The 25,464-nt window shown below is 43.2% G+C and overlaps 1 protein-coding gene across 4 annotated transcripts in view; it reads right to left on the bottom strand.

The window, feature by feature from the left end:
- The window catches only part of LOC141114803 (cyclic nucleotide-binding domain-containing protein 2-like), a 218,222-nt gene that overhangs the window by 33,522 nt on the left and 159,236 nt on the right, over positions 1–25,464 (bottom strand). For all 4 annotated transcript variants that reach the window (XM_073608422.1, XM_073608423.1, XM_073608424.1 and 1 more), the window contains 2 exons: positions 22,254–22,333; positions 4,627–4,690 (listed from right to left, as the gene is read on the bottom strand). In XM_073608422.1, coding sequence (XP_073464523.1) covers positions 4,627–4,690; positions 22,254–22,333 — 144 coding nt within the window. The remainder of the gene's footprint in view (positions 1–4,626; positions 4,691–22,253; positions 22,334–25,464) is intronic.

Genomic DNA, 25,464 nt, shown 5'->3' with positions numbered 1-25,464 from the left:
TCAGTACAGTGTAGTGGACAGTGTAGTATAGTGGACAGTGTAGTATTGTGGTCAGTGTAGTATTGTGGTCAGTGTAGTGTAGTAGACAGTATAGTGGTCAATGTAGTGTAGTTCTCAGTGTAGTGGTCAGTATAGTATAGTGGTTAGTGTAGTGGTCAGTGTAGTTCTCAGTGTAGTGGACAGTAAAGTGGTCAGTGTAGTATAGTGGTCAGTATTGTATAGTGTAGTGGACAGTGTAGTTCTCAGTGTAGTGGTCAGTATAGTGGTCAGTGTAGTGTAGTGGACAGTATAGTGGCCAGTGTAGTTCTTAGTGTAGTGGACAGCATAGTGTAGTGGTCAGTGTAGTGTAGTGGTCAGTGTAGTGTAGTGGTCAGTGTAGTTCTTAGTGTAGTGGACAGTATAGTATAGTGGTCAGTGTAGTGTGTAATGGTCAGTATAGGAATCAGGTAGGTCAGTACTATTGTATTTGAAGGGACTCGGGGAGTGATAAAAGTCCGCAGGTTAGGGGGGGGGTGCAAATTACTTGCCTTGCCCCGGGTGCTGACAACCCACGCTACGCCACTGGCACGAGTGCCAGGCAAGATTGCTAGTGGATGAGCTGGACCAGAACTGTAGACTAGAAATGAGCTCAGGCAGGTGCAGGCAGATGGACTGGAAGCATTGGCACACGAGTCCAGAGCGTGTGGACACTGGAGTAGGGTCAGGTGCAGGCAGGTTCAGCAACAGGCTGGCAGAGAGGTAGCAGATGGAGCAGGCAGGAACGTGGTCTCAGGTACAGGAAAGTTCGGCAACAGGCTGGCAGCAAGTTAACAGAAGGAACAGGCAGGAACATAGTCAAGACAGTTCGAGGTCAGATGCAGGCAGATAAGCAGGGATAGTCAGGAGCAAGCCGGGTAGGTCAACTGGAGCAGGTACAGGCAAGCGAAAATCAGGGATAACAGGTAATGCTGTAGACTCGACAGCACCGATCCAAGGAAGTAAGGCAGTTTAATAGTCTGTTAGTGCCACAAATGACACCGGACATGCTCGCGTGCGCGCCAACATTGGCATTTCGTGCGGCACTGGTGCGCAAGCTTGTGCGCGTGTGCATAGGTGTGCGCAAACGTGCCCGCGCAGCCCTTCTCAGTGGGACATGCCGAACAGGGGGACATCTATGGTTGCCATCCTGATTGCTGGCGTGCCCTTCCTGACACAGACTATAACTCCTAGGACCAGCTAGCACTGATGTGGGGATCTGACAATGGCTCTGTCAGACCCAAGCAAATGCCCTTTGCAGGCCGGGACAGAGGGCCCCTATGGTGTAGCAAAAATAAATGGTAGTCCTTAGTGCTAGCTGTCTTACACGTGGCTACTGCTTCCAGCACCGCCTCTTCAGGCACTCTCAGCCCTTCTGGCTGCAGCTGCCCCTTTCTACTGCTCGTGCCACCACAGTCCTCCTGAGTGGCTCTGCACCCATCCTAGACTGCTTCATGCCAGTCCTCTCAGGCGTGCATCCCAGTCCTCCTGACTGTATGTCACTCACCAGCCCTCTTGGCTGTTCCTGTTGATCCTGGAGACTTGCCCGGCAGTGTTCTCCCACTGTCCTCTCCTTGCTCCCAGTGCCTCCTGGCCAGGACACCTCCATGGTTTTGGTAAGGTCCCATCTCCACCCAGGCCCAAGGTCACCCCCCTACAGACTGGGGAGCTCCCGCAAAGGCCACGACAGCCTAACACTCCATCTTCGGCTTCCACCTGAACTCTCCTCCCCAGCTGGGCTGACCCAGAGTATATGAAGGGGCCTGTCCCCTGCCAATCCAAGTTGGGGATTGGTCAGGGCCCTCAGAATACTCCCGGCAGCTCCACCTTACTCCCCCTCGCATCTTTCTAGAAAGTTCCAGCACATTATAGAAATAGGGGGGGGTGTCTCAGTGATGCTGCCTGTGAGTCATCCAGCTCTCTCTGGATCTCTGCTCAACCCAGGAAAACACAGACAGGCTTAGCTGCCAGCCAAGCCTGCACAAATGTACCTACTTTAAACAAAAATCTCACCTCTAGCCCTCTAACAATGCTAGGGGGTGCTAAACAAGCAATTGAACACGTGTACCTAATAAAGTGGCCGGTGAGTGTATTTGAGGGCTTTGTTTCTCATTTCTTAGTAATTTCTCTTATCATATATTGTATTTGAAGACTAGACTTTGAATCAAAAAGCCAAGGATGTTCCTTTCTTCTTACTTCGCTTCCAAAATAATTTTCACCTCTTCTGTATATTCTCCGCACATATCTGGTAATAGTTTCCTTTCTTCACTAATTTCCTTCCCTTCTCTTTTCTATACTACTTTCCCCTCCCTACCTCCCATATCTTTTTTTTCACTTTCAGCCAACACCTGTTTACAATTTTAAGGTTACATAAAAACTGGACTCTCAGCCCATGTATGTCATACCCCAGAGTTTTCTGATGCCCGGGAGGCACAGGCTGAAATATACACCAGCTGGATACTGTACAGAGTGGTACTCACTTTTAGTTAGATTAAGTTTAGGTTACTTAAAGTAAGTAACAAAACAAGAAATATAAACAAATCCCCATGAGAGGCAACTAGGGTAAATCAAGAGTATTACAAATAAAATGGGGTAGCCAACCCCTTGAGTACAATGTATCATTCAGTACCATGAGTGCATATAATAAGTAAGAGGGGGTACAACTGAACAGCCAAGTAATGTGTACTATCAGAATGATCTGGGTGTTATAGAGGGCCTTTTAGGGGGTATAGGGAGTTAGTGAGTCCAAGCTGAACAGAGTACTTAAGAACCATGTTCCTACTTTGAGGGTTCCTAAAAGGAGTTGGCTAGTAAGGATAAAATCTAATATCTATTGTTATTAGAGGCAAAAGCCCATGAAAACAATTGCTAGGATAGAGAAGGAAAGAGAGGAGAAATAAAGAAAAAAAAAAAGAAAAGAGGGGGGAGGCCATAGGATAAAGGGGGAGAGAGTTGGATTAGGTGGGGATAGGTTGAGATGAGCATCCTCTGCCTCTCTCGGATATGGTTAATATATTGAGAAAGTAGATTGGCTTCGGGTATGTTTTTCTAAGAGTTCACCGTGTGTTTGATGAAGTCTGCAGATTCTTGGTAATGCAGCCAGTAGGCCCAGGTGTGAGTGAACATGGAAGGGTTATCATGAGCTATATATACGACCTCTCTCATTTCTGCAACTTCCCGAGTGCATTTGAGCAAGTCAGTAAGTTTCGGAGTGTCTGTGGAGCAGTATTCACGTTTTAGTGCTGTATGTGTTTAAGGACATATGAATTCGGAACACAGAATTCAGCAACGCCCTGGGGACCCTTTCTCAAAAATTCCCTGGGCATTTAAAATCATGCCCAGTGCGGGAAATTCTTCATGGAATTGTGGTCTTCTGAGCAGAGAGAGGATTTGGGGCAGGAGAGGCTGTGCTCTCCATTCTTTTAAGTTGCTGACTCTGGACTGGACACAGTGGGACACCTTTAGAGATTGTTTGAACCTTGAAAGGTAAATATTAGTTAAAGAATAATAAAGTCATTTTTGTGTAGTGTGGGTTAAAGGGCCCCTAAAACCAGTTCACTTTGAGGAAGGGACAACCACCTAGGTGCGTTGTAGGTGTGACATTAGCCCTTACTTCCAAACACCCCCTTCTGGGCACTAGGGTTCCCAAAAGGCTGGTGCCTTTCAGTGTTAGAGTTCTGCATGCAGACCTCTCCCTTGCTATGGGAATAGCAGGCCTACATGCCTGCCTGCCAGTATTGCTGAAACTGTTCTTATTCACAGTTTCAGCACCACGGATAGCAAGTATCAGTTAATGAATTCCTATTATTTAACAAGATTCGCCCAAAACAGATTCACCCAAAGGTGAAAAATAGCTGCTACTGTACTATGCAGATTCATTTGGGAATGTTTTACCCTAACAATTCACCCATTGAATGTCATATAATACATAGGACGAAGCCTGCCAGATTTGTCCTGCCATTTGCTGGGTAAATCTTATTGAATCTTACTCCTCTTCTGTGACTCAACATCCATTGTGGAATCAATAGTAGCTATGCCACTCCAACCTGGCCTCTTTCCCTGTACCACCAATTCCCATCAGATGCCTGTCCAGGAACACATCCCTGCTCAGCTGTGCCACTTGTCAGGTAGAAATGAACTGGCCACACACTGATGTCACCAATGTAAAACTAGCTTTACTATAATAAATATTTATCTTCATGATTAAGTCCCTAGTGGGGTAAAATGCGTTGAAGTGGGGGGTGAGCAGGTGAGACTATATGTTGTGAATCCCCTATTTATTATAATAATGCTGGTTTTACATTGACAATGGCATGCCTGATTTATTTCTTGTAGCATCCATTGTATTTCAAAATGGCTTCTACTAAACTGACCGTACTAACCATTGCCAATGGCACACAATAAAACATTACTGCAATAGTGTTTGTGTTGTTATTCCTACATCCCTAATAATGTAATGTGAAATTACATGGGTGACATCCTCATGACTCACTCCTAATTCTATGATTTTACTGCCGTCACACAACATGTCAACAGCCTGCACAAAAAAAACAATCACTATTGTAACATTTTGCTATCTATTTAACTTGGTTTCCCTTAGAGATTGATTACCTGTATAGTCTAAATCACAGCGATTGCTCCTGTTTCCTAATGAAAAGGTTGATGGTCCTGCAGTCTGCAAAACATTAAACAGGAGAAAATTATGGATATTTGTCACAGCAAAAATAGACTTCTTGAGGCAGTTGTTACTAGAATACTGGCAGTTATATGCAGGCTAAGATGTACTGTCAGTTAAACTTAATTATGTCTTGTGATTTATCACTAAGCAGTGCTATTATGACTGGTGTAGCTACCTAGCAGCCAGGTTTTCTTCATTTATCCACCAGACTGGGATTACATACAAGGCACTTGATCATTTTTATGCAAAAGTATAACAATTTCCTATTTTTTTTTTTTTTCCCATTTTCTAATACTTGATTGCCATAAAAGTCCAGGGTAGAAAGTGACATAGCACAAAAATTCAACTCAGCTTTTTAAGCCTGCAATGTAAGTGAAAAATGCACGAAAAAGACCTGAGCTGGAGACCTTAAAGTGATTGTAAAGTCTCCTTTTAAAAAATAAAATAAAATAACAAACAGGGCAGCCTGGATCCTCCTTTTCTCGGGTCACTCTGCGCTGCTCCTGGCCCCTCCCTCTTGTCGGGTTCCCCCACAGCATGCAGCTTCCTATGGGGGCATCTGAGCCGAGCTGCAGCTCCCTGTGTCCATTTAGACACGAAGCCCCAACTTGGCCCTGCCCCCTCTCTCCCCTGATTGGCTAACTGACTTTGATTGACAGTCACGGGAGCCAATGGCGCCACTGCTGTGTCTCAGCCAATCAGTAGGAGAGTCCCAGATGACTAAGACACTCGTGGACATCGCTGGAGAGAGATGGGGCTCAGGTAAGTAACTGGGGGTGCTGGGGAGGCTGCTACACACAGAAGGTATTTTTCTTAATGCATTGAATGCATTAATATAAAAAACCTTCTGCCTTTACAACTCCTTTAATAAATAAGGCAATATACTGCATGCATTTGTACACAGTACAGACAGCACAGGAAGCAAAGTTTATATACGGAATGAGCAGGGCCAGGACAGCCGGGCCTGTTGTACCGGGCTCGGCCCCATCAGCTACACAGCTGGGCCCGGGCAACATTACAGTTCATTGACGTATTAAATAAAAAAAATTAAAAATCGAGCTTGATAAACTTCTACCCCGCTCCTACTTGTTTATGGAACAGGGTTATATAATTTTCCTGGGCCCCATTAGGACAACAGAGGGGCCCAGGTGAGCGCAGAGGAGGTTACATTTCTTCATTTTCAGGGCGTATGTACATCATATGTACCCCGCTGCTTAATTAGTCTAAGCCGATTCTCTGCCCCGTGCCCGGCACCTGCCTCCAGTTCTCAGGTGCTGAGATGCAAGGTGGCAAGTGGCTGACAGGGAACATCTGATGGAGAGCGTGGCTGCACTGGACACAGTGAGGATAGAATCCTCACTGCATCCTTTTATAACTCACAGCACAGCAATTTATTATCAGCATTACAATAATCATCACAGTAAGCAGCAGCTCTATCGTGGCTCTGTGTCACATGGCTGCTGAGGGTGCTGACTTTGTTATGGCTGTACTGTGTTACAGTCCGTTACATACAGCACATCCATAAGTTAACAAAGTCAGCAAACAACAGCCATGTGGCACAGAGCTATGATAGAGCCCCTGCTTACTGTGCTGCCAGTGATGATTATTGTAATGCTGATGATCATAGGATGGTGAGATGTTACTTTACAATTTAGTTGGGGGAGCAGTAAACATGTGCAGTGGAGCTGCATTTGTACCACCTCCCAAACCAATCCCCTTTGACCACTTCCCGTCCAGCGACGTACCAATACGTCACTGGATTGGAAGGGTGATATCTAGGCCATCACTGCAGCAATGATTTGTGCGATTCTGCACAAAGTAAAAGTAATCCTAGTGACTAAGAAGCCCCTGAATTACTTTTACAGGCAGTGGAAGGGGGTCCCACCAGTGCGACCAGTAGCATTTGGTTCTTGGGATACAGTGAGAGGGATGGATGTCATTACAATATATATATGTAAAAGTGCTGCATAAATTGACAGCGCTATATAAGTACCTGAAATAAATCAAATAAATTCCTTCCACCACGTGTCTTCAGAAACCGGAAGCAACAAGGATTTTGTTGCTTACAGTTTCGGTCTAATGTATACAAGCCTTTACTGGCTTGAACAAGCATCTGATCACACCAATCTTGGTGTGATCAGATGCTTTGGAGGCCAGAGGACAGATATGTGGTCTAAAAGACCCCTGATCTCTCCATAAAAAGGACCTGTCATGGCCCATGCTATCACAAGGGATGTTACTCATCCCTTGCGAAAGAAAAAAAAATTAAAGATACAGTGTAAATTTTTTAAATTTTTAATAAAATAAAAATAAAAATAAGTTTAAACTGCCCCCGCTCCTTCATGCTTACGTGCTATTGCGAACGCACAAGTTGGCCCCACATGCATGTGTAAACAGCAACAAACTTGCATTTTGTTTCGAGCCAGGGTCAGGGGCAGGGACAGGGGTGAGGACAAGAACATGGTTGAAGGAGGCCCCATCATGTAGGCTATACAGGGCCCCATAATTTCTAGCAGTGGCGCTGGTAATGAGCAAATATGTCTGCTCTCATGTACACATAAGTATATTTGCAAACTATGGACAAAAATACTTAACATGATATCTTATTAATTGACAATTGACTGATTTACTAAAGCGTTTAAGAAGATTTGCTTCAAATATTCATGTGAACAGAAAATCCCTTTTTACTATTTCATCTGCAAATGATTGGATAATTAAAGAGAACATTCACACAATTTATGTGAAAATTCTCAAATCCTTTTATTAAAACAGCCTCACTATGTTTTATTTTTGTATTTGCTTCCCTGTAAAAATTGTCCGAGCCATGCTGTGTGTGTCTATGGATGCACACAGCCTAGCTCCGGAGTGTACCTGCATGGTTTCTTATGGGCACACCCACATGAAGAAGATGCGGACAGCACCAGTGGGGGACCGCTAAAGTGGAGGTAAGGGACCGCTCTGTAAAATAATATTGTACAGAGCAGGTAAGTATAAACCTCTTTTTTATGGTAAAAAAAAAAGATAAACTTTAGTATAACTTTAAAGTACAGATAAAGCCTTCTGTATGACAGTCTCTACAGATACAGTGGTGTTCAAAAGTCTGCATACCCTGCCAGAAATCGTGACATTATTTCATTAATCATGTGAAGCCATTTATTATGACATAGTTGTTTGGCTTCATTTTAAATCATAATGAAAACAGAAATCGCCCAAATGGCCCTGATCAAAAGTTTACATACCCTGGAATGTTTGGCTGTGGTACAGACATTAAAGATTCATTTCCCCCATCCGTGGCTTTTTAAATTGCAATTAGTGTCTGTGTATTAATTGCCAACGAGTTTGTTAGCTCTCATGTGGATGCCCTGAGCAGGCTAGATACTGAGCCATGGGAAGCAGAAAATAACTGTCAAAATATCTGCATAACAAGGTAATGAAACTTTATAAAGATGGAAAAGGATATAAAAAGATATTCACAGCCTTGAATATGCCTGTCAGTACTGTTCCTTGTCAAAAGAAGTTTATTGAGTATACAATGTTATAAAGATACATAAAGTAAGTTTACAAGGATCTATAAAGTAAGCTCATTGTTTTACAGTAGGGTTTATATAGGTAAATATCATGAAATTTCAAATATTAAACATTGGGTTCACGTAAACCTAAATTAAAGATATATATCATTTCCTTAGTTACTTTTGTAGGTATTTAAATGATTTATACCTACTATACATATTGTTTACAAGTAGAGTGTATATAGGTCAAATAAATTCTGATAATGAGCTTTAATCGTAAGGTGGAGAAAAGGAAAGAGAAAGAAGAAAAAAGGTTGAAAGGTAGAGGTATGGTCCACAAGGTTGTCCCGCTCATCAGTTTATTATTCTTTTTAGTTCTCTTTGAAGCCTTAGAATGGGTGTCTCTGTAAGTCATTTAATCTGTTACCATGGCAACAGGACAGAGTCATTGAAGTTTGACAGGAACTGTTGTTTTATCCAAGGATGGCAAAGTTTTTCAAATTTTGGAATTTGATTTTGATCGATGGCTACCATCTTAGCATGGGACATTGTATTATTCATTCTGTGAATTGTTTCTGCTAGTACCAATGTAGGAGATTTCCATGCCTTGGCCACTGTTTGTTTTGCAGCCGTTATTAGTTGGATCATAAGTTTGAATTGAGAGAGTGTTAACCATTCCGGTTTTAGATTAAGTAAAGTTAAATATGGATCTGGTTGTATTATTTTTTTAAATATTTTAGATGCAATCACAAAGACTTCCTTCCAGAAGGTTTGGATTACTGGGCACGTCCACCATATGTGTAAATATGTGCCTATTTCTGGGCATCCTCGAAAACAAAGAGCTGAGGTATTAGGTGAATATTTTGCCACTCTAGCGGGTACAAGGTACCAGCGAGTTAGGACTTTATAATTTGTCTCCAGTGCTAAGATGTTGGGTGAAGATGAATTAGATGTGAGCCATATGTTAGACCAGTCCGTGTCTTCTAAAGTTCGTCCCAGGTCCTCCTCCCACCTCTGAACGTAAGAGGGTCTATTAAGATTTGCTACTCCATATAATTGATTATAAAGTGATGAAATTGTACCTTTAGCAAATGGATCTTTTGTACATATTGATTCAAAAATGTATAATTGGGATAATGGTGTATCCCCCTTTAGGAATGGTGTATAGAAATTTTTGATTTGGAGATATCTAAATATCTCAGAGTTTGGTAGATCATATTTTTCTCTAAGCGATGGGAATGAAAGGATTTAGATGCTATGAAGTCATTTAGTGTCTGAATGCCTGATGTTGTCCAAGCTTTAAAATAATTTGGGTAGATCCATGCCGGATAAAAGGCCGGATTTCTGATAAAAGAAAGGAGAGGATTGTGTGGAGATTGTAACTGATATTTGGTTTTTAGTTTATCCCAGAGAGATAAGAAGTGTTTAGTTATGGGATTATGAATTTTAAAGCGGTCTTTAGGATCAAGCCATAATAAATTTGATATTAATAGAGGGTCATTTTCTGAAGCCTCTATAAATACCCATAATGGGATTTCCTGTTTTGCATGGTATTTGGACAGACTGGCCAAATGTGCTGCTCTGTAGTAGTTAGTAAAATTAGGGTATCCCAGGCCTCCTTTATTTTTGGGAAGATGTAGTGTGTGTATAGGTATACGTGGTTTAGAAGAGCCCCATATAAACGAAGTTGCTCTTTTTTGTACTATTCTCAAAAAATAGGAAGGAATTGGAATAGGGAGGACTCTGAATAGATAAAGCAATTTGGGTAGAATAGTCATTTTGATTGCATTAATCTTCCCTATCCAGGATAAAGGAAGTTGCGACCATTGTTTTATTAGATTTGTGATCTGTCTTAATACAGGAGGATAATTGATTGAGACTAAGTCAGAATGAGATGCTGTTAAATGAATTCCAAGATATGGGATTGATTTTTCTGCCCATGTGAATGGGAGTGCAGCCCTAGCCGGGATCAATTCCATGTTTGTGAGTGAAATATTAAGCACTAGGCATTTCTTAGGATTAATCATAAGGCCGGATAGGGCTGCAAATCCATCAAGAGCTGGTATTAAGTTAGGACCAGAGACCTGTGGTGATGATAGAAAAAGTAATATATCGTCTGCAAATATACATAATTTGTGTGTAATACCTCCTACTTCAATGCCAGTTATAGTTTGGTTTGTTCTGATGTATTGGGCCATGGGTTCGAGTATAAGGGCAAATAATAAGGGAGATAATGGGCAACCCTGTCGGGTACCTCTTTCGATATTAAAGGCTTCAGATTTGTATCCAGCATATTTTATATAGGCTTTGGGTTTATTTTATAATGCTTTGATCCATGTTAAAAAGTGGTGTCCAAAACCCCATTTTTGTAATGAATATTGCATATATTGCCAGGATACTGTGTCAAATGCCCTCTTAATATCGAGAGATAGAAAACATAAAGGGATTTTCCATTTTTTAGCAATATGTGCCAATAACACTGCCCTGCGTATATTATCACCTGCCTGTCTATTTGGCATGAAGCCTACTTGATCTCTATGTATTAATTTTCCTATAATGCTATTGAGGCGTTTTGCTATTATTTTTGCTAATAATTTAATATCGAGGTTTAACAGAGAGATAGGCCGATAATTCACACAGGAAGTATCATCAGAAAGGGGTTTTGGGATCATACAAACAATTGCCATTAGTGTTTCTTGCCGAAAAGAATGTCCATCTAGAAGTTTGTTAAAAGTTTCAGTGAGAATGGGAGAGAGTATTTCTGAGAATGTTTTATAGTATAAAGCCGAGTAGCCGTCTGGGCCTGGTCTTTTGTTAAGTTTTAGGTCTTTTATGGCGTTAGCAACTTCATCTATAGTTATAGGCTCATCCAAACTGGTTTTTTGATTCTGAGATAACTCAGGTAAGGTTATTTTTGAGAAGAAGGATTCAGCCTCTGTAGGATTAAATTCATTGTTTGTCTTGTATAAAGTTGCGAGATGTGAGTGAAATTTATGGACTATTTTAACTGGATTACAAGTGTAAACATTTTTTGATAATTTCAAACGTATTGGTTTGAAAGATTTGTTAGTTGAATTTAATGCCCGAGCCAAATATGTACCTGGTTTGTTTGTATTCATGTAGAAATTGTGTTTGGAGCGTTTGAGGGATTTATCAACTGACTCAGTGAGAAATAGATCGTATTCCAATCTAGATTTTTCCAGATGAGATTTTGTACTCTGAGATGGATTATCTTGAAATGATATCTTGAAATGATATTTTTGCTAGATTTTTGCGTTCCCGTTTAAATAGTGCCATTTGTCTTTGTATTGTACCACGCAAGACAGGCTTATGAGCTTCCCACAGTGTCATTGGGGAGATGTCTGTTGTATTATTAATTGATATGTATTCCTTTAAAGCTTGTTCAATGGCCATCTGATGTAGTGGGTGTTTGTAAGTTTGTCTGGTAAGTACCACGTTGGGTCATGCGCTTTTGGTATGGCTGAGGCTATAGTAGTGTATACTGCATTATGGTCAGACCACGGAATCGGAATTATATCTGATGCAATAATTTCTGGTATCATTCCTATTGTTAGAAAAATATGATCTATTCTGGTGAAGGTTTGATGAGGGTGCGAGAAATAAGTGAATTTCTTTTTCATTGGGTTACTTTCTCTCCACGAATCTACCAGATTGTATTTGGAAAGAAGTTGAGAAAAAGGTAATCTAGAGGTTATTTTGGATGGTGTAAAAGGTGATTTATCTAGAAATGGGAGGAGGACCTGGTTCGAATCCCCACACATTATCACTGTTCCTATTTTGTGTGTATTAATCACTTGTAATATATGTGAGAGGAATGGTGTAGGTTGTTTGTTAGGAGCGTAGTAGGAAATCACCGTGATTGCTGTATCCATTATATAACCCATTAGTATCAGGTATCTACCTTCTGGGTCTTTAATTTCTGATGATAAGGTGAATGGTGTGGATCGGTGAAATGCAATTAGAGTTCCCCTTTGCTTGGTACAGGCAGAAGCCGTGTAAATTTGTTGATAAAAAGGAGAAATATATTTTGGAGTAGAATCTTTGGTGAAGTGTGTTTCTTGGAGGCATACTATGTGAGCCTTCTTGTTATGGAAAGTACGGAAGGCTTTGGTCCTTTTTTGAGGGACATTTATTCCCTGAACATTTAGGGAAAGTATATTCAGTGGTGCCATGGCAATAGATCAAATAGTTTTGACTTACTTTTTGTTATGCAGAGCTGACTGCACAGATCAACCTGTGTGGACTGAAGAGATGAATAGATAGAAAAGAAACCAGTGAATTCTGGAGTAAAGAGTAAACAAAAAACATATGAGATTAGATGATACATTGTATAAATTATTTTTTGCAAGTAATCACAATTTACCCGTGAAAGAGAATAAATATCTCTCTCAGGGGAATAAGTGCCTTCGTCACACTCCCACATAATATGGTTGGGAGAATGAGGAGGGCTAATGGGGGTACACGGATCTTCCGCTTACAGGAGAGAAGTGCTATGTCAAAAGACATCAAAATGATGTTTCATTAATTGGAGTGCAGAATATAGTTTTTGTTGAAATTATTTATTCCAGGGTGGTTGTATATGGTTAGTCTTGCCCTAGGCTAAATAATTCAGTTAGAAAGGTACTGTTAATAACTTTGGTATTGATGAAGATAGTTTGAATTATTTTGGGATTTTAACCCTTTTAGAGTAAACAATTACATATTTTATTCATATGTAACTGTTTAGATATGTTAACTCATAAAACTGAGGTTGTATTGCTTCAGATTAGAATAAACAAAAAACATAATTCTAGGAACTAGTTAGGTAATAATATATTTGTTTTAAGAAAAGAAAGAAAAAGCTTCCATTACTTCTGGGTTATTGAACATATTTGTCCTAAAAAGTAATAAATCTATTGTTATTACCTGATAATATATAACTGAACAAGAATTTCCTTATTTCACTTATATATTCTAAGGCTATATGAATCAGAAGTAATAAGAAATATAACTGGAATGTAACATGATCCCACACAGTGTGTGACTATCAGAATGCAGTTACATTCAGTTACAAATATAGGTTTTTTATAGAGAACCATCTCTTAGTATAATAAATGAAGAGATATCAGGAATTAGGATGTCAGTCCATTGAATCTTCTTGGTCCATGGATGATGTGGCATAACGGCCTCTTTTGTGAGAATGATGATTTCCATTTTGTTCTGAAATTTTCTGGGTGCTGCCTGAAGGTGAAGATGATGCCATTCTTCTGCGTGTGGGAGTGTTGCTGCTTGTGGGTTCTGTCAGATTTAATTTTAAAAGGGTTTGTTGTAGTTCATCTGCTGATCGGATTCTGTAAATTGTACCTTTGTAGTTAAATCTGACTGAAAAGGGGAAGCCCCATTGATACATAATGTTGTGGCGTTGCAGTTCCATTAGTTGGGGTTTCATGGATCGTCTTTTAGTAATAGTAAGTTGGGATAGGTCAGCAAAAATTTGATAATTGTGTCCTTGAAAATTAAGTTCCTTTTTTTCTCTTGCAGCAATTAGTATTTGTTCTTTCGTTCTGTAATAATGAAATTTTGTGATTATATCACGTGGGGGTCCATCTTTCTTTTTGGCTGTGAGGGCTCTATGTACTCTGTCCAGTTCTAAACGTTCAATAGGGATATCTGGCTTTAGTTCTTGTAATAGAGCAGTAATAGTAGATTGCAGGTCTGTCACAGTTTCAGGTATTCCCCTTATGCGCAAGTTTGAACGTCTGGCTCTATTTTCGTAATCTTCGAGCTTAGTTTGAAGTATTAAATTCTCTTTTTTTAATTGTTCCAATTCTGTTATATTTTCTTGGGTTGTAATTTCAATTTCATCCATTTTTATTTCTAAGGCTGCGGTGCGGTTTCCCAGCTCTCTTATTTCTTTGGTTAGGCTTTTTGTTATTTGGTCTGAGGTTTGTTTTAAAGCCTTATGAAGCATCTTTTCAAATTGTAATAATATTACTGGGGATGCTGAGGAGTCTTGTGGAGAAGTTTGTGAGAGGATTTGTTCTGTATCTGACTCAAATGGAGAGTCTTGCTGTGACATTTTCTGTCTGTGAGAGCGCCCTGATGCTGTATCTTGTGAGGTGACTGGAGCTGCTTCAGCTGCAGTGAGTACCTGTGAGCTCTTTGTGAGGTGATTTTTATTTCTGCCACGGTTTCCTCCCAGTACCATATTTCCTGCCCAAACTTTCACTGGGGCAAAAAGGTTCAAATGGATACCTTTTGAGCCTGCAGGCTCCGCTTTGTCCTTCTCTTCTCTCCTCAGCGGTGTGGAGCTCTAACAATGCATGTCTGCTCCGCTAGGCTCCGCCTCCTGCCCCCCCTGTCAGTACTGTTCAATCACTTATTAAGAAATTGAAAATTTGGGATCTCTTGATACCAAGCCAAGGTCAGGTAGACCATGAAAGATTGCAGCCACAAATGCCAGAAGAATTGCTTTGTGTACAAAGAAAAACTCACAGGTAACCTCGGGAGTAATACGGGCTGCTCTGGAAGAGATGGTGTGGTTGTTTCAAGGAGTACAATATGACAATACTTGGACAAAAATAAGCAGCATGGTCGAGTTGCCAGAAAGAAGCCTTTACTGCACGAATATCACAAAAAAAGGGTGATGAGGCCTGTGAAGGTGTTGTCGGGTATATTGTAAACTGTTTTTTTTGTGGTATTGGAGCAGTAAACGAAAATCACCATCCAGTAGTGTGCAGTATGCTTAGAAAAATTGCCGCTCTCCTTGACCAGTGTAGTCCAGATTTTCCCCCCATTTTAATTTATTAAAAGCCACCTATACTCCGCCCCTTTCTTTCCTCAATAATGAGACCACACCATATTTCTGGAGTATAAAATGGCCACGACAGCCTCTTTATTAAAACAACCGTATAAAATTACTCCAATATCAAAATTTAAATATATAAATAACATATATATATAACATATATATATAACCTTAGATAAAGTTCAACATCTTTTTAAACCAATCTGTTGGTCAGTGACGGAGCTACACCCCTTTTTTACCACCCATCAACAACAGTACACTGCGAGCACCATGATTTTAACTGATAAGGCCTCCAGCTGTATCGCTCGGAGACAACCCCTGCCCGCAGTGCAACATACCGGTATTCCGTTTCTGAATACACAGGAGGGGCCATACTATTGATGACCCCCCACCCCTTTTTAACCTTTTATTCACCGCTACCATCACCGACCAACCTCAAAAACCAGCCATCCAGCTGTCATGACGACTCACGTCCTCTGATCCTGAAACGAAAAACACACACATTAACCAGAACAAACCAAACGTCACCTAGGGAGGGAGGGTGGGAGATTCTGCCTCCTCTTGTCTTTTCCCTTACACACTGCCCGTTCTGTCACCGCCCCCTCCTTTTATCTGTCCACTCCCCCCAACTTTCCTTCTCTCTCCTCCCCCCTAACTTTCAAAAACTTTAACCCTATGTGTCCCCTAGACACACTGTCATGCCCGGCCCTCCACTCATTTCATTTCTTTTTATTGTTCTGGGCCTCACTTGACCAGTGTAGTCCAGATTTTCCCCCCATTTTAACTTATTAAAAGCCACCTATACTCCGCCCCTTTCTTTCCTCAATAATGAGACCACACCATATTTCTGGAGTATAAAATGGCCACGACAGCCTCTTTATTAAAACAACCGTATCAAATTACTCCAATATCAAAATTTAAATATATAAATAACATATATATATAACATATATATATAACCTTAGATAAAGTTCAACATCTTTTTAAACCAATCTGTTGGTCAGTGACGGAGCTACACCCCTTTTTTACCACCCATCAACAACAGTACAATGCGAGCACCATGATTTTAACTGTACCGCTCGGAGACAACCCCTGCCCGCAGTGCAACATACCGGTATTCCGTTTCTGAATACACAGGAGGGGCCATACTATTGATGACCCCCCACCCCTTTTTTAACCTTTTATTCACCGCTACCGTCACCGACCAACCTCAAAAACCAGCCACAGCCCGAAAGGATGAAACCTTATCTTTAAGGGCCCCTCCACACCCGCAAAGCCCTTTGAATTCCTTCCTGCAATCCCATGGACTAAAGATCAGTCCCCACATCCGTGAGGTGAACCCCATCTTTTTTCAAATAGAGGCCTACGTTAATCTCCAACTCTCTATGCCAAATCACAAAGTCCCCTTTTTGCACTAAAAATCTTCCAACCACCTTATTCACTCTTATACGTGCCTTGTTTATTCGCTCAACCGACCTGGCATTGCGCCACACCATACGCGCCACAATGTCCGACCACAACAGCAATGTATGCGGAAACCTTGAACGGATGCGTAACAGATCTGCCTTCACATCCGCTATCAGTTCCCTGACTGTACTTACTCCAAAATCGTTGCCCCCGGCGTGAATAACCAACACATCCGGAGGCCTATCGAGCCATGCATGTCGCTCCACCTCTGGCACTACTCTACCCCACATCATACCTGGTTTTCCTAGCCACCTGATCAAAGCCACCTTCCTGGATATGCCCAACTGCCTCCCATCGGGTCTCACATCCCCTCTCCTTGCCCCCCAGCAGACATACGAGTGTCCCAGTATCCAGACGAGGCGTGGAGACACTCCATCTGAAATGAAAAAACAACAAGGAAAATTGACGCCAATACCCTAATACTACCACGCCATCTGCGTGCAACATCAAAACCTTTTTTAAATTTTTTTTTTTTTTTTTTTTTTTTATTTTACCGCCAGTTGAGGACGAATGTAAGAATGGAATCTCTTCGATTCCCATCTCCCTATTCTTCTAACCGCCGCCTCATCCAACCCGCATCTGGCAGCTTCTGTAGCCGCCCCAATGCGGAAGGAGTGTGAGGCATAAGCTTTTCCTTCCAAACCTACCTCATACAAGCATTTTCTAAAAACGGCCACAAATTGAAATCTTGATAAATGTGACCCGTCTACATAACATAAAAATGGCCCCGCACCCAACGGTCTAACTTTTTGAAAAGCACTAACAGTTTTTACAGGACATACTGCTGAACCCGGCAGGGCGAACAACCACACATCTATGCCCCTTCCCGCTTGATCGGTTTTAGATCTCCTCAGCCGTAAGCCCACCCTATCAGCGAGAATGCTTACATCCTGAACCAATATGCCTCCAGCTTCCCGTCTGGACGGACTAACCAACTCCCCTACCCGAAAAGCCCCAAAAAAAGCTAACGAAAAGGCCGCCGTAAACAGTAAACACTCATAACGTGATTCACACACCAACCTTAGTTGCCCACAGATTGATACCAAGTTTTGAAAAGTGACAGGCCTGCGGTTATCCCTGCTATTGCGACCCTTTCTGTATCCTTTTAAGGCCTGCCTCACCCAAAAATCTTTTGTCCAATCCTCCTGTCCTTGTAGCTTAAATAGAAATGACAATGCTGCCAACTTTTTTCCAATAGACGATACACCCACCCTATTCTCCATATTCCTTGCAACAAAATATAATACCATGAATCTCACCTCCCCGCCATTCTCACCAACCTCAGCATCCCGGATAAGTTCAGACCATTCTTTCCATACCTTTACATATGCCACCCAAGTGGACTCACTCACAGACCGTTGTATCCATCCCACGACGACTCCAATGCTAGCTCCCAGATCCAATCCGGGCGAGGAATTCCTTCGAACTCTGCAGTCGGAGCTAAAGCCCTGAACTTGTCCCACTGAAACCGAGACAGTGAATCAGCTAGTGTGTTATCAATCCCCGGTATGTGGACAGCATATATGAAAATATTCAATTGCAAGCATCGCAACACCAACTGCCGTAAAAGCCTTATGACCGGTTGGGAAGACGCTGACATGCGATTGACTACCTGCACCACTCCCATATTATCGCAATTCAATCGCAACTTTAGGTTCTGACAAGACTGTCCCCACAACTCTATAGCCAATACCACCGGAAACAATTCCAGTAATACCAGGTTGCGAATGAATCCTGCTTCCACCCAGGATTTTGGCCAAGGCTCCGCACTCCATTGCCCCTGAAAATATGCCCCATAGCCCGTTGAGCCCGCCGCGTCTGTAACCAACTCCACGTCGAAATTACTTACCGGGCCCTCCATCCACACCGACTTCCCATTGTACTCCATCAGAAAATGGTACCATATCTTTAGGTCCTCACGATGCTCTTTGTTAAGCCTGACGAAATGGGTCGGTGCTTTTACCCCCGCTGTAGCCGCTGACAGCCGGCGGCAAAAAACTCTACCCATTGGTATTATCCTACAAGCAAAATTCAATTTTCCTAGCAATGATTGCAGTACCCTCAGCTGTACTTTCTTCATCCCATGTATTTCTCTGATTACTTTTTGCAGATCCTCTAATTTATCCTGCGGTAACCTGCATTCCATTGCCTCCGAATCAATCACAATCCCCAAGAAGCTAATCTCTGACTTGGGGCCTTCCGTTTTTTCTGCAGACAGGGGCACCCCAAATCGTTCCGCAATGTGTTGCAACGTTGCCAATAATATCGCACACACATTGGAGGAAGGGGGGCCTATGCATAGGAAGTCATCCAAATAATGGAGCACAGATTCCAGCCCCGACACGTCCCTTACCACCCACTCCAAGAAGGAACTGAAAACCTCAAACATGGCGCAGGAAATCGAACAACCTATGGGCAAACACTTGTCCACGTAAAATTGCTCTTGCCAGTGGCAACCCAGCAGCCAAAAACTATCCGAGTGAACCTGAAGTAGCCTAAAAGCCGCCTCTATATCTGATTTTGCCATCAATGCTCCTTTTCCATATCGCCGGACCCATCGGACTGCTGCGTCGAATGAAGTGTACGACACCGTACATGCCTCAGGGTCAATGAAATCGTTAACCGAACCTCCTTTTGGGAATGATAAGTGGTGAATCAACCAAAACTTATTCGGTTCCTTCTTTGGTACCACGCCCAATGGTGACACCACAAATGCCTTGAACGGCTGTTCCCCAAATGGCCCCCCCATTCGTCCCAAATTTACTTCTTTTTCCAATTTTTTCCCTACCACACCTGGGTGTTGCAATGCGGATCTCAGATTCCAAGCCACCGGAGGCACCACCTCCAATGAACACGGTATCTTAAACCCCTCAGTAAACCCCTTAAACAACAACCGCGCTGCCTCCCCATCTGGATACTTACTTAGGAAAGGCCGCATCCTTTCCACCATCACTGGCATCGTCCCTCTTGTTAACAACGTCCCCGGCACGCTTTCCTTTTTTGAAACACCGAGCCAGGGCATGGGTTCCCCCACACCCTGAACACTCGTGCTTAAACTTGCAAGATCCTCCAAACCTACATGATCCCTCGTTATACTGCCAGCACACTCCCCATTTTCTGCCGGCCGGTAGTACTGAGGATTGGGTACCCCCGGCCCCCCCCTGAAATAACTGAGGCGGGGCCCTAGCTGACGCCATCAGTCTCATCCATAAGCTGAAGTCCTTATGGTCCCAACGCAGCTCAGGGCGCATCGCTCTGCGTTGACGAAACTGTTCGTCGTACCTCAACCAAGCCATACCACCATAAACTCTGTGCGCTTCTCCTATAGCATCCATATAACAAAACAACCCGGAACAATGTTCCGGATTCCTTTCGCCAATGACGCTGGCCATGATAGCAAACGCCTGTAACCAGTTTACAAACGTCCGCGGTATCAATCTATATCTCCTCTTCTCCTCATCCTCCTTCTTGGAATCGTTGGGCTTAACCCTATCAAGGTTAAACTTTTCCAATGGCAACAAGGAGAATATTTCGACGTATTCCCCCTTATAGATTTTTTCCCTCACTTCCTGTTTCAAATGAGCTCCCAGTGGGTCCGCGAAACAGACATATATCTCACATTTTGCTGCATCGGCTAACCTAACCACATCGGTCCTACAACTGGTTTCTGGGATCCCCTTTTCACTCGTTGTGTCTTTACCTGTCACCAACTCCAGCGTCTGTTCTCCGTGGCCCACTGCGGCCGCCCGTTCCGCAGGTCCAGGCCCACCCCCTGAAATCACATCCCCCTCCGCCGGTACCACACCCTGGGCACCCCCTCGCGTGGCTCCTTGTGCAGTGCCAAAACGACCCACCAGCACCCATAAACCTTCCAATAACTCTTGTAGCTGTTCTGTGGACCCCGAATTGGCAGATACAGTACCCGCCAGTTGGCGGTCCGGAGCCTGCCTAATCGCCCGTGGCGACAGTGCCGCCACTCCCGCTGTACTTGTTTCAAACACCCCCAACAAACCCTGCAATGCATTTGTGAACGATAAGTTGTCACTGGACTTACCGGGCTGACCAGGAGACCTCCCAACAGCCGCTGTACCGCCTTCCTTCAACGGTGCTTCCCGCCTTGGCTCCTCAGCGACATCCGACATTTCCTCCTCTGATTGTGTCCTGTGCGCTGGAAATGACGCCACAGGCGAGTCCCGTCTTGAGCCCCTGCTATCTTCCCGCTGTGGAGTTTGTCCCCTGTTGCGATCTGATAGCGAACGTTGCCCTGATGTCCCTGCCACCGGGCCAGCCTGCGCACGAATCCATCCACCAGATTGTGACACCTCTGCGCTGCCGAGGGAGCTCCGCCCCCTCGCAGCGTATCTCGACCCTCTGCTCACCGCTCCACCATCTCCATCCGACGCTATGCTCCCGCCATCATTCCCCCCACTCTCGTTCAGAGCTGCTGGGGTGACAGTCTGTCTTCTCCCTCTGATAGCCGGGTGCAGGGAAGCGGCGCCATTGCGGCCCGTGGCCCCACCCGGTGAACTCTGCACACGCTGTGGACCACGCCCAGACCTCGCTGCTGCCTCCTTGTATACACGTTTTGCCGGCGGGAGCGATCTCTCTTCCCCCGGACTCCTCACGGCTCTTTCCATCCTACGAACAGGCCCTGGTGAGTACCGCGCCGGAGGCCTCGATCTCCGTGCACGCGCCGCCGGCTCCTCCGCTCTCACCGCTCCACCGGGCTCCCCGCCGAGCATCTCAGCCACCTGTCTCTGGAGCCACTCCAACCCCCTATCTTCCGCCGCCTGTTTTAAACAGGCTAACAAGTTCTCTATGCCAGCCATCGCTGAGGAGCAGAGAGATTCTGCCTCCTCTTGTCTTTTCCCTTACACACTGCCCGTTCTGTCACCGCCCCCTCCTTTTATCTGTCCACTCCCCCCAACTTTCCTTCTCTCTCCTCCCCCCTAACTTTCAAAAACTTTAACCCTATGTGTCCCCTAGACACACTGTCATGCCCGGCCCTCCACTCATTTCATTTCTTTTTATTGTTCCGGGCCTCACTTTCCAGTCTTTGTTGTTAACATGTGTGAAATAGCCTCAGCCTTACACCACTCCACAAGCCACGCCCTCTGACATGTTTCCCCCCACCCACCGGGGCTAAGTTATAGATAGCCAGTCATATGACTAAGCCCCGTTGGATGCAGCGAAACATGTCAGAGGGCGTGGCTTGTGGACTGAGAGGGCGGCGATTTTTCTAAGCATACTGCACACTACTGGATGGTGCATTTTTCATGTTGGCATCCCATTCCTGAGCACCAGTGGCACAATATATAACTTCCTTTTTTTGCTTAGAGGAGCACTACATGTATAAGTAGGTCACAGAGAACAGAGAAGTGACAGCCTACAACCAAGCTATACTCATTTTAGCAGCACTCTTCTGCTGCTTCTTCTGCCACAGACACCACAAAAAACTTGGTGCTTCAGGTACAGAGCAGTATGTGACCTCCACCTATGGTGCAATGCTCAGACCTAGCAGGAAATGACTAGATTCAAAGGCTATCAAATGACAAAAGGGGTGACATCATCACTCCCTGTAGGTTCTGACACCACCAGGTATTTCAAGATGAATGTTGTGGAGAAAGGGGTGGTGGGATAGCACTGTGAAGGTGAGTATAACTGGATTGAGAGGTAGGCTTTAAGGAGAGTCTGCCACTTTGTCTTGAATAGCCAAGGTGACAGGGTCTCCTTAAAGGACAGACACATTTATGTACCTTAAAAAGCACTTTATTACCTGGGGCCTAGGTCTCATATGCATTGGATTAGCCACTGTCCGGTAGGAGGCTGAGTATGATGATCTGGGCAAAACGGTCCCTGTACATAAGACACATGTAACCATAGGTTATAACAGAATCATAAGGCATACATGTCTCTCTCAATATACCACAAAACACTGAAACATGCCATGTTAAGAAGACAATAAATTAAATGTATCATGTTAAGCACAAAATCATATATATATATATATATATATATATATATATATATATATATATATATATATATATATATATACCGTCTACCAACTAATAACTATAAATATGGCAGGCAGTCTTGATTTTTAACATGTACAGAAAAAAGTTATAGTTTTACAAAAACTTGAGATAGTATTAAAACTCATTTTTTTATTGTCCATTGAGGAACACAATTCACAGTTTAGCACTTCTTAACCACTTCAGCCCCGGAAGATTTTACCGCCTTCCTGACCAGAGCACATTTTACAGTTTGGCACTGTGTCGCTTTAACTGACAATTGCACGGTCATGCAACGCTGTACCCACATGAAATTTGCGTCCATTTTTTCCCACAAATAGAGCTTTCTTTTGGTGGTATTTGACCACCTCTGCAGTTTTTATTTTTTGTGCTATAAACAAAAAAATAACGACAATTTTGAAAAAAAACAATATTTTTTAAACTTTTTTCTCTAATAAATATCCCCAATTTAAAAAAAAACAACAAATGTCTTCATCAGTTTAGTCCGATATATATACTTCTACATATTTTTGGTAAAAATAATTGCAATAACCGTATATTGATTTGTTTGTACAAAATGTATAGTGTCTACAAACTATGGCAAAGATTTATGGCATTTTTATTATTATTTTTTTTGTTTTACTAGTAATGGCGGTGATCTGCGATTTTTAGCGGTATTGCGACAGACAAATTGGAAACTTTTGACATATTTTTGGGACCATTGACATGTATACAGTGATCAGTGCTATAAAAATGCACTGCTTACTGTGTAAATGTCACTGGCAGGGAAGGGGTTAACACCAGGGGGCGATCAAGGGGTTAAATGTGTGTTCCCTCAGTGTGTTCTAACTGTGGGGATGGGGATAGGACTGAGTAGGAGAGGAGACATATCTCTGTTCCTACTTACTAGGAACGGATGACATGTCTCCTCTCCTCTGACAACACAGGGATTTGTGTGTTTGCACACACAAATCCCCGTGCTGGCACTTGAGCATCCGATCACACGTAGCCGGCGGCAATCGCGACTGCTGGCCACACTCATCGGGTCCCCCGCCGCGCAGTGCGCGCCCTCTGCTGGCCGGAAAGGGGAAAAACGTACCCATACGGGATTTCGCCCAGGAGAGCCATTCTACCGCAGTATATCTGCGTGAGTCGGTCAGGAATCGGTTAAACATTCTTAAACTGCCGCCTACAGGAGGTTGGGACACTGGCAAATAAAAAACATTAAAGTATATGCGAACCCCTACCATGTAAAATAATCCATTCAGTTTAAAATGATAAACAGAGGACAATTACACCCCTTGCTTGACTCCCCTTTCCTGAGGGATTAACTAACCTACAAGGTCCCCAGGGTAAACATCAATCCCTATGGTTCCCTTTCCTAGTAAGGACATGATTCTTTTGTGTTCTTCAAAAGTTCTGGCCCTATTCATAACACTAAGGAGGGTTTTTTTTCTGGAATCCCCACTGTGGAACATTCAGTGGACCTCTCTTAAAATGAGTCAATTTTCTGGATTCTACAAGCTCAATAGAAGCTGGTTCTATTATCTGCACACTTTCTAGTAGTGGTAATATTAGGTCCCCTTCTAGTGCAGCTGGAAGTACTTCAAGTACTCGCTAAGACAGTCCACTCCCTGTAGACCTTTGACCCTATCCTTATGTGTAGCAGGTGTTTACCTGTTTACCTCTTTCAGAGATTGTGTGATTGTTTGGGAATTCCTATTAAGCACTGTCCCCTCTTCTCATATGGTCTCTCAGTTCTTTTCCGCCTCTACCTCTGTGTTTTGGAGTCTGGAATCTGGAAAAGGCACTTAGCAGGTCTCTACAGACCAAGAGATCCCAGATGCTATTTGTCTAACCCTGACCAGGGAGGGGATGGTTCCTTCCCTTTTCACTAACAAAAGTATCCTATTGCCGGTTCCTTGAGCCTGGTTCTCAATGACAGACAGTTCCTGAGTCATCTAGGAATCCTTTTGTTCATTGGTTTCTTTCCTGACCTCTGCTGGACATCATCGGAATGCTGCAAGACCTTCACCCCCAGAAAGATTTGAGAACTTTCCCTGCAACAGACCAGATGACCTGTTCCGTACGCTGGATAGCAATGTTTGTGCCATTTGTGACTGTAGCTGATGAGCCCAACATTGAAAAGTTAGGGTTTTTGTATCGTATAAATAAGATAAAGCACGCATTCACTCCCTGTTGTATTTTGCAAAACTTTAATAAAAATATTAAAAAGGAAAGATTAGGGTTTTAGCAAAGTAGTGCCCACCCTTCCCTCCTTGGAAAGAAGTATCTATCGATGGAAGGTCCTGTACTCTATTGGATGGTCAGCAGGTATGACACACTGTTAGCCTGCTGCAGATTTCCTCAAAGGGTAATCATTTAAGTCTGAAATTTTTTGTAGGACCTGATCAAGTCTCATTAGGATTCCTTCCCCTTCACTCCTCAGCAGAGGAGATTTTGCTCTTACAACGGCAGGTTTGATGATCTCAAGAATCATAAATTTAGTAACTGTTTAGCAGGTTTGCAGTGTGGATATCACATCCCAAAAACATCTATTGGTGTTGTTTGGAAAGAGTCCTACTCATCCTTCTGATCCTGATGTTCTTGTTTGGGTTGCGGTACATTCAACGCTGTATCCTGGCCTAGTCCGACAAGGCCTAGGGCAGCACTTTGCAGGGGGGCAGCATGGAAAGAGTCCCCGCTGGCTTGCGCTACATTGTTAGTGTAGCGGCAGTCCTATGTGGTGGACTGGACTGAGAGGCAAATTAGTCTAGCGCCCCCATAAATTGGCTACACTGCTTCCGGTATGTGGGCGGCCGGGTCATCGCTTCTAATTTTGACTGTCCTATCATCCTGGACCACAAACCTTCCTCACTGTGCTATATGTTTTCTACTGCACCATTGGCATGGTTATATCTTCTTAGTCCCCTCCATAAAATTATGAGAAATTTGTGCTTAAATTAGAACTAT

This window comes from Aquarana catesbeiana, linkage group LG01, assembly GCF_042186555.1.
Source record: "Aquarana catesbeiana isolate 2022-GZ linkage group LG01, ASM4218655v1, whole genome shotgun sequence".
Lineage (NCBI taxonomy): Eukaryota > Metazoa > Chordata > Amphibia > Anura > Ranidae > Aquarana > Aquarana catesbeiana.
The sequence above is the reverse complement of the archived record's forward strand: the minus strand, read 5'-3'. Positions and strand labels throughout refer to the sequence as shown.